Consider the following 8927-nt stretch of genomic DNA (forward strand, 5'->3'; position numbering starts at 1 on the left):
TTTGTGGAACAATCCAGAATGTTTTGATAAATACCTTTGGCTAACAGACTGGGTTTAGGAGACTTCCTCAGAGCCTGTGTTGAGCATGCCGTCCTTCCCAGTAGCCCCCTTCTCTCTGCATCAGGGGTCATGTGCCAGGGGAAGCATTATAAGTTAGATATGTTTTTTATATTGTTGATGGGCCCAGATAACAGAGCCCGCTTTTGCTCACCCTTGACCTCCCTGATCACTCACCAGGCTCACATAGTTCATGGGAGTCATAGTCCTTCAGTCCCCACCTTCATGGTTCCTGGCCTGATGTGGGAATGAATACTGGGGTGTCCATAGAGTAGGTGCTTGGACCTGTGTGGTCACAAGGTAAGGGCCATGCTGTCAGTCTCCAAGGTAAAGCTGTGCTGGCCTAGGGCAGAGGCATAGTCGCAGGGCAGGGTTGAGCTTCCTCCTTCCAAACCTTCCAGGGACACAGGGACACGGAGTTGCCCATGGGGTGTGGAACAGGAGCCCTGGGCACTGCCCACATTTGTGGCGTGGGTGGATAATGAGTGGACTTCTCACCTTGAGCACTCAGCAGCAGTGCTGGCCTTCTTTGAGCCCCCGGGGCTAGGCATGTACAACAAGATTACTCAAACTCTGTATCTTCCTTGTTTCCAGACGCTGGTGATCAAGGTGTCCGGCGTGATTCTGTCTGTGGTAGGGGGACTGGCTGTGGGAAAGGTAACAACAGAATGGGTGACACTGGTCCCTTCTGAGTCTGAGTTTCTGTCCATTGGAGGACACCATGCATGGCCTCTGAGTTCTGATGCTTTGTGCTCCAGGAAGGGCCAATGATCCACTCCGGATCCGTGATTGCTGCGGGGATTTCACAGGGACGGTCAACGTCGCTCAAGCGAGATTTCAAGGTGAGTCCTATACACACTGTGGACTGGGGATTTGTAGCTGCATTTCAGCTGAGTCTTCATCCAGACCTGTGGGTCTCCTTCAACATCCAGTTCCTTCATCTCTAACTCTAAGGGCAGTCTGGCCTGCTCCCAGTCCAGGTGGTTATAGACTATGTGGCCTCTCCGTGGTCAGTTCCTAGAATGCTGGTATGATTCCCAGCTTCTCAGAAGGACAGTCACTTGAAGGAGGTCAGAGCTGTACATGGCTCCTCAGACACATGGTATAATTTCGTCATGTTTCCCACTGTTAACAGCAGTAAGGTGGGCGTTACACTAAACTTCTATGCCGAGAAATCTCTAGCTGACTTTTGAAACAGGGTTACACTGTCTAGCCCAGGCTGGCCTTGAACTTAGGATTCTGTCTCAAAGCTTCTGAGAATTGAGATGCCAGGGATGTGCCACCAAGCCTGTCTGAACAATCCTTGTTAAAATTAGAACAGTTTAGATATTTTTCTACTCAGTGCACTTTCTTCAGTCACTAGGGTAGACCCGGAACAAGAAGTTCATAGACTTTCTGAGTTTGAGGCCAGCCTGGTCTACAGAGTGAGTTCCAGGACAGCCAGGGATATACAGAGAAACCTTTGTCTTGGGGGCGGAGGGGTGGGGAAAAGGAAGTTCATAGACTTCTTGCATCCATGGAGAAGTTTGGTCACTGTCACAAATGGAATCTTGTGGTTATGTTCTCAGCTGTGGGTACATGGGAGTGCCAGCTCTCCTGCCTTCTGTCACTGTCTGTGAATCCAGCAGCTATTGTGGTGATGCTAATGATGTGATTATCTAGAAAAAAATGTCCCTGCATCTTACAGCTGTTGTTTGGCCTGTTGGGTGGGACCTTTCCCAACTCCCCTTTCTGTGGTAAGCAGCCCTTCAGAGCTTCCCACAATGCCCTGCATCTTTCTCTTTCAGATCTTTGAATATTTCCGCAGAGATACGGAGAAGCGAGATTTTGTCTCAGCTGGAGCTGCAGCTGGAGTATCTGCTGCATTTGGAGCCCCTGTGGGTAAGGAGGGCCAGCTCCACCTCACCTCTGGCTATGCCCTCGGGTGCTTTGTAGATGCCCAGGATGGTGAAGCAGGGATTTCTTGTAGGCATAGTTTTGAGGTTTGCAGACAAGTGCCTGGTGAAGGTGTGGGCAGTGTCTTACAGATACCAGCTGTGGCCTGGTTCTACCTAGCAGCATCCCTGTGATATGGTCTTAGTTCCCTGGTGTCTCTGTTGGGCAGTGGCACTGGATAGGCTGCCCTGTGGCTTTGGTGGCACCTTAGCCCTGCTATTTACCTTCCAGGTGGGGTCCTGTTCAGCTTGGAAGAGGGCGCCTCCTTCTGGAATCAGTTCCTGACATGGAGAATTGTAAGTGCCTGAGGAAGGTGCCCCCTGGCCAGGGTGATCACACTTCTTCCCTGAGAGCTCCTCATGGTCAGCCCACCCTTTTGTGTTGTAGAGTCCCTCAGTGGGTCCAGTAGCTCTGCACCTGTCCTAGGTGTTCTTGCCTGCCTCTGATGGCTCCTAGGAACCCCAGAAACATTACCTTCTCTTATGTCCTTCAGTGGCTTGTGTGTAGAGCTACAACCCCAACTTTGACAGCCCCACTTGCCTCTAACCCCTTTCCTTTTGTTTTAGATGGGGTATCCAGACACACAACTTTCCAAATGACAGAAGTCCCAGTCTCCATGCCTGCTTCTGGCATTGAGAGTATTCTATATAACTCTTAGAATCTATGTGGACCAAATGTGTCTTTGAGGGTACTGGGTGGGCTGGGTAGATCTCTGAGGACACTGAGTACTAAGTGGGCTGGGCCGGACTCTGAGGGTACTGGGTCCACCAGGCAATCTCTAAGACTCTGACTTCTCTCTGCAACAGTTCTTTGCTTCCATGATTTCCACCTTTACACTGAATTTTGTTCTGAGCATCTACCATGGAAACATGTGGGACCTGTCCAGCCCTGGCCTCATAAATTTTGGAAGATTTGACTCAGAGGTAATTTGCTAGCCACATAATTCCAACTTGCCCTTTCTGATGCCACCTGAGAACCCCATTGGGATACAGCTGAGACTTTAACATGGCTTTGGAAAAATACAGATCTGAGTAGGGATGTTGGACTCTGAGAGTGTGCACAGGGATCTGCTCCAGCTTTGAGTATACCACAGCTGCAGTATGAGGTGGCTGCACAAGCCACCTTACCCAGTCAGCCATGAAGGGCCATGGGCATAAGATCCTCTCAAAGACCATTTACTTTACCCATGGAACCTCTGGTTCTGACAAAAGTACTAGAAGGTTCTGTGCATGCAGGCAGGGTTCCTGTCCAGGCCTGTAATTTAAGCAGCAATTTCTCAAAGCCTTTGCTTTCTCCCTCTGCACAGAAAATGGCCTACACCATCCATGAGATTCCTGTCTTCATCGCCATGGGTGTGGTGGGTAAGGACCCCTCCCTGTGGCATGGACCCGAGTGAACCTGTGTTGGGGAGGATGGACTGCTAGCTCCAAAGTGGTTCAGGTCTCCAGTTGCCTTGGTCAGGGTCTCCATTCCTCACCTCTAGGCATCACACTGCTAAAGTTATTATGCAGACGCATGCATGGGCGGGCACTGCAAAGCTCCAGACTTGGAATGAGATTCTGTGAGGGGTGGGAGGGGACTTTATAACATCTACAGAGCGAGGATTTCTTATCCAAAATACTCAAGGACTGAAGTGGTTCATATTTCTTTTTTTTTTCTCCTAGAATTTAGAACATTTACATATATATATGTTATATGTACATATATGTATATATAACACACACACACACACACACACATATATATAAAATTAGATTTTGGGGAAGGGACCCAAGCCTTAAAGGAGTCCATCTGTTTACTCTACACTTTATACTTGATACAGAGGTCAAGTGTAGATTTTTCTACATGTCCATGCTCAGAGATTGAAGGTTTAGGTTTTGAGTGAGGCATGCTGGCTCATACTGCTCCGTACACAGCTGAGTGGAAGGCAGAGAAGCCTTAGTGGTAATGCCTGGGAAGCCATTTGACAGTGCACCCTTACCAGGGCCTCCCACTTCTGGGAACTCCACTGTGAAACTAACATTAATCTCTTTTTTGGTTACAGGCGGTGTTCTTGGAGCTGTGTTCAATGCCTTGAATTACTGGCTAACCATGTTTCGAATCAGGTGAAAACCCTGTTTTGTGTACCAGATTGGCAAGTACAGCCCCACTGGGTGCAGGAAATGGACAAATTGTGGAGGTCTTGTCAGTAAGGGTCCTTCCCTCTGATGGTCTGTCCAGCTGAGCTGCTCAAGGCAGGTGGAGAAAGTGTGGCCTGGGAGAGAGGGACAAGGAAGTGCAAGGGGGGGGTGGGGAGAAGAGGAAGAGGAGGAGGTACCTCCCCTGAGAAATGTTCCTCAGGTCCTGGGGTCTGTGAAAGTTAGCAGATAAAATTTGTCATGGAGAACAAAGTTATGGGTAAGTTAGAAGCTGTCACCTTCTGCCTGGGATGCCAGCCCTTTTATTAGAAGAGAAGCAATCAAGCTGTTTGGGAAGGTCTTGGCTCATGGCAGTGTTTTGCACTGGTTTCAGCTGCTCTGTTGATGTAGAGGGTGGGTAAGTCGACACTAAGACGTCTGTAGCTGTGGGGAGAAAGATAACCGCAGGAGTCTGGACTGATTGATGATTAAACCTGTATTGTGTTACCCTCTCCTCAGTGGGTTCTGGGTCAGGTTTCCCTGGCAACTGCCAGAGGCAGTGAGTGCAGATGAGGCCACTATCCCTGGCCATCCCTGCAGCAAAGCCCACTTTGATCTCTAGGTACATCCACCGGCCCTGCCTCCAGGTGATTGAGGCCATGCTGGTGGCTGCTGTCACAGCCACAGTTGCGTTTGTCTTGATCTACTCATCTCGAGATTGCCAGCCCCTGCAGGGGAGCTCCATGTCCTACCCACTCCAGGTAGGCATAGGTTTTGGGCTGGCCCTGTGAGCAGGACCAACTGCAGACCTTGTTTCCCAGAGGTAACAATGCTAGCAGGCTTTAGGCTTGCTCTGTATGTAGGGTCCCATGGAAAGCCAAGGCTGTCTGTCAGGTGCCTAGGAAATGGGTACTAGACTCATCTCACCAAAGTCCTTCCCAGGACCTCCTGGAGAGAGTTTTAGAATGAAGCTCAGTATATATTAGAGAAGAGCGTACCTGTAACCGTACAGAAACCAAATAAAAATACTTGTAGCAGATCATAACGACCCCCAATGAGAGCTGTCTCTGTCCTTAGGCAAACAAATGATATATCCCTCTATGTAGTAAAATAGTACTCAGCTGAGAAAACTGGGCCTAGTGGTTCCCAGGACCAGTGTTCCACTGTTGATTCTGAAGCATTGCTCATGAAGCTCCTAGGTTCCTGTTTCTTCTGGATGGCAAGGACAGATGAACCTCTATCTCCCAGAGAGGTGGTCAGGGTACATGAGCATCTCAGGTACTCAGCCACACAGCATCCGCCCTGTGGCCATCTCTCCTTCTGTGTCCTTTCTCAACTCTGCAGCTCTTCTGTGCAGATGGTGAATACAACTCCATGGCCGCAGCCTTTTTTAACACCCCAGAGAAGAGCGTTGTCAGCCTGTTCCATGACCCACCAGGTGTGTACAGTCAGCACAGCTACGGCTTCTTATGGATAAGCTCTTGGCTCAGAGGTCAGTGGTCTGGGCTAAGGAGTCGTCTCTGGTATGGGTGTGCTGGAGTGCAGGAACCAACATTACAGAGTAGGAGACGTGGGGTTGCACAGGACTGCTGGGTTCTGTGGGAGTACCTGGTGGCCAGGCACCTGGAGAGGGACTGGCTGAGCTCCCTGTCTTCGCCTTTCTTCCTAAGAATGGTCACCTGTGTTACTTCCATCCTTCCCTCTAGTAGAAAACTTAGCGTGATGACTCCAAACCCTCCCGGGCTCAGCTGACCCCCTGGTAGTGCCTAGAGCTAAGCCCTACACACTAGGCCCAAGCAGAGCTGAGCTGAGCAGCCTTAGGCCTGTGTCTCCAGCTCCTCCCTTCCTGTCTAGTTTGCTTTCTGTTGTTCATGAAACATTGACCAAAACCAACTTGAGAAAGAATGGGTTTATTTAGCTAACATGCTATAGTCCATCTTTGAGGAAAGCTGAAGCAGGAACTGAAACAACGACCATGAAGTAACATTGATTGCTGGCTTCCCACAGTATGCTGGATCCTCACACTTCAATTAGCAATCAAGAAAATGCCCCAACAGACATGTCCATGCCTGGAGGCAATTCCTTAGTTCCCTGTTCACAAGTATATCAAATTAACAATTGAAGTTAACCATGACATACACCCTACTTATGGGGACAGTTGTTTATAACTGTGTTCTGTCATAAAGCTACTGGGGACTTCCTTATGTGGGGCCCTGTCCATAGGAAAGGATCATGAAAGTTAATGGATATTTGCCATAGAATAAACCAATGGCCTTACACATGTGAACTTCTGCTGCTCCTGCTGACTTGTTCCTGCCAACATCAGTAACCTGTGCCATGGTGCCACACAGGCTGGTGGCACATCTCCCACCCTGACCTACACATAGGCCACTGTGGTTCCCCTCTATTTGGCCTTCTCTGGTTTCTCATCCGCAAATACATCTTCATCATCTTGTTTAGGAAGGACATACCTTCCAGGTCTTGGACTTTGACCACTGAATTACAATGACTAGGAGTGGTTGGGGGCCCCAGTAGTGTCTTGGTCACCTCTCCCCTCTGGTGAGTGTTTTCCCTGAACTGCAAACTATTTCAGGGCTCCCAGGCTCAGGAAAGCTTAAGTCCCACTGACTGAGTCCAGCTGAGCTCTCAGGAGCATGGGCTTCGTCTTTGTGCTAGAGAACAGCCTCTACATGGGGCAAGGCACATTGACTTCAGCTGTTGCTCACTCTAGGGAGTTTGGTGTTAGCATTATGGGCCCTGAATTTAACACCTATGCTGCCATCTTGAGGTCACCTTGATGTACTTCCTCACCAGCACTTCTGATGAGACCTACCTTTCACCTGGAGAAGCTGAGAATACAGTGCTTTCTGGGGACCACTGGGAATCTGGGGTCTAGTAGCCTAGTTCTTAGGATGGGAGCCCATGGCAGGTAGGAAATTCCTGCACAAGCCTGATTCCCAGCTATCACCAAATGACCTTCCTTTCCCCTAGGCTCCTATAATCCCATGACTCTCGGCCTGTTCACCCTGGTGTACTTCTTCCTGGCCTGCTGGACCTATGGCCTCACAGTATCTGCTGGTGTCTTCATCCCATCTCTGCTCATTGGGGCTGCCTGGGGCCGACTCTTTGGCATCTCCCTGTCCTACCTCACAGGGGCAGCGGTGAGTTGGGGGAAGCACACCAGAGCTCCACTCAGTGTTCCTGGTGACCCTAGGTCTAGGGACCACCACAGGTGGGATGTGAACAATTGGTGCATTTAGGCAAAAGCTCTGATGCCATGGAATAACCACATGACATAACTGGGAGACATGTCAGGGAGATGAGTGAGAATATAACAGGGAAAGGAGCCCAGGTCTGTCTAGCACTGACCTGCATGCAGGCCTCAGTCCTTCCTCTCACCACCTGCTGGGTGGTTTTGATCTGTGTGTTTTCTCTCTTCAGTTTGAGTAAGATTGACAAATTATGTTGGGCAATGCTAGGGCATGCCTTTAGTCCCAGCACTCAGGCAGAGGCAGGTGAATCTCTGTGAGTTCGAGGATAGCCTGGTCTATGGAGTGAGTTCCAGGACAGCCAGGGCTACACAGAGAAACCCTGTCTCAAAAAACAAACAAAAAAGAAAATTGGGGAAAATTTTTTAAAAGGGAAGGGAAGGGAAGAGGAAAAAGCTAGATTGACAAATTTCAGGAGGAATAGCAACAGGAAGCCTATAGATGCGCCTCCCCTGTCCTCAGGCAAAGGTACCTGTCTAGATCTGCTTTGGTTGGGTTTTGTCTTCTAGATGTGGTTCATAAGAATGATTGCTGTGAACATAAACGGTTCAGTGCCATTAGATGCTTAGCATTGTGCCACCATCTCTTCCAGCTTCTGTGTTGGTTCTTCACCTAGAAAGGAGCCCTGTTGTATTAACAGTTGCTCCCATTCTCCCTTCCTCAGTTCTGTTAGCCTCTACTTCCCTGCTGTCTTTGGCCTCATCTGTTACCAGCATTTCCTAGGGCACACAGTGTATAGCCTCATATATCTGCAATTCCTGACTGCGATGTCTGATTGTTTCATCGGTGTTGTGACATGTTCTAGCATCTTTTTCTTCACAGCTGAATGTCTTCCTTGGGTGATTCAGTGTGTCCTCGTGGACATGGGCAGTGGCACCTTGTGCATTCTTTTGTCTGCTGTCCTCACTGTCTGTAGGTTCCTTGGCAGAAACACAGCCTTCTGAACTCATGGGTGTGAGCAGGTGGCAGTCTATGTACCTTGTCCCCAGCTAGAGTGTTAGCATACTGGTTGTAGCGGGGAGCACTGGAGTAGGATGTCCTGTGTGGATCACTGTGCCCAAGCATAGCATGTTCACTAGTATGCCCTGGAAAGTTGGGCGAGGATTGCCACCGTCTCTGATACTCACCCATGTTGCTTCCCACAGATCTGGGCAGATCCGGGTAAATACGCCCTGATGGGAGCTGCTGCTCAGCTTGGTAAGCCCCAGCTCTTGCCTTCTTTGCTGGGTTAGCCTCAGTTTTACCCTGCCTACCCATTATGCGTTCCACCATAGCTACCCTCTGCCATTTATGTAAACAAAATTGGAAGTGAAGCAGGTGGGGTCATCAGGCCCATAGCATGGCCAGGTGGCAGTGGATAGGGCCCAGCACTTAGCATCCTTGCCTCTGGGGTCTGGAAGATGGGTGGGTAGGAAGGCTGCAGATAGCCAGGCGGTGGTGGCACACGCCTTTAATTCCAGCACTTGGGAGGCAGAGGTAGGCGGATTTCTGAGTTCAAGGCTAGCCTGGTCTACAGAGTGAGTTCCAGGACATCAAGGGCTATACAGAG

At 49.7% G+C, this 8927-nt stretch overlaps 1 protein-coding gene and 1 long non-coding RNA gene across 5 annotated transcripts in view; one reads left to right on the forward strand and one right to left on the reverse strand.

Moving 5' to 3' along the window:
• Clcn7 (chloride voltage-gated channel 7) overlaps positions 1-8927 on the forward strand; it is a 28348-nt gene that overhangs the window by 14989 nt on the left and 4432 nt on the right. For all 4 annotated transcript variants that reach the window (XM_031351303.1, XM_031351301.1, XM_031351302.1 and 1 more), the window contains 11 exons: positions 652-714; positions 816-899; positions 1845-1938; positions 2224-2288; positions 2799-2915; positions 3299-3353; positions 4037-4097; positions 4732-4870; positions 5454-5547; positions 7101-7270; positions 8524-8575. In XM_031351303.1, coding sequence (XP_031207163.1) covers positions 652-714; positions 816-899; positions 1845-1938; positions 2224-2288; positions 2799-2915; positions 3299-3353; positions 4037-4097; positions 4732-4870; positions 5454-5547; positions 7101-7270; positions 8524-8575 — 994 coding nt within the window. The remainder of the gene's footprint in view (positions 1-651; positions 715-815; positions 900-1844; positions 1939-2223; positions 2289-2798; positions 2916-3298; positions 3354-4036; positions 4098-4731; positions 4871-5453; positions 5548-7100; positions 7271-8523; positions 8576-8927) is intronic.
• Positions 7869-8927, reverse strand: part of LOC116077052 — a 5968-nt gene continuing 4909 nt past the window's right edge. Inside the window, exon 7 of the long non-coding RNA XR_004113163.1 lies at positions 7869-7909. This is a non-coding gene — a long non-coding RNA (uncharacterized LOC116077052). The remainder of the gene's footprint in view (positions 7910-8927) is intronic.

This window comes from Mastomys coucha, unplaced genomic scaffold, assembly GCF_008632895.1.
Source record: "Mastomys coucha isolate ucsf_1 unplaced genomic scaffold, UCSF_Mcou_1 pScaffold5, whole genome shotgun sequence".
NCBI classification, from domain to species: Eukaryota; Metazoa; Chordata; class Mammalia; order Rodentia; family Muridae; genus Mastomys; species Mastomys coucha.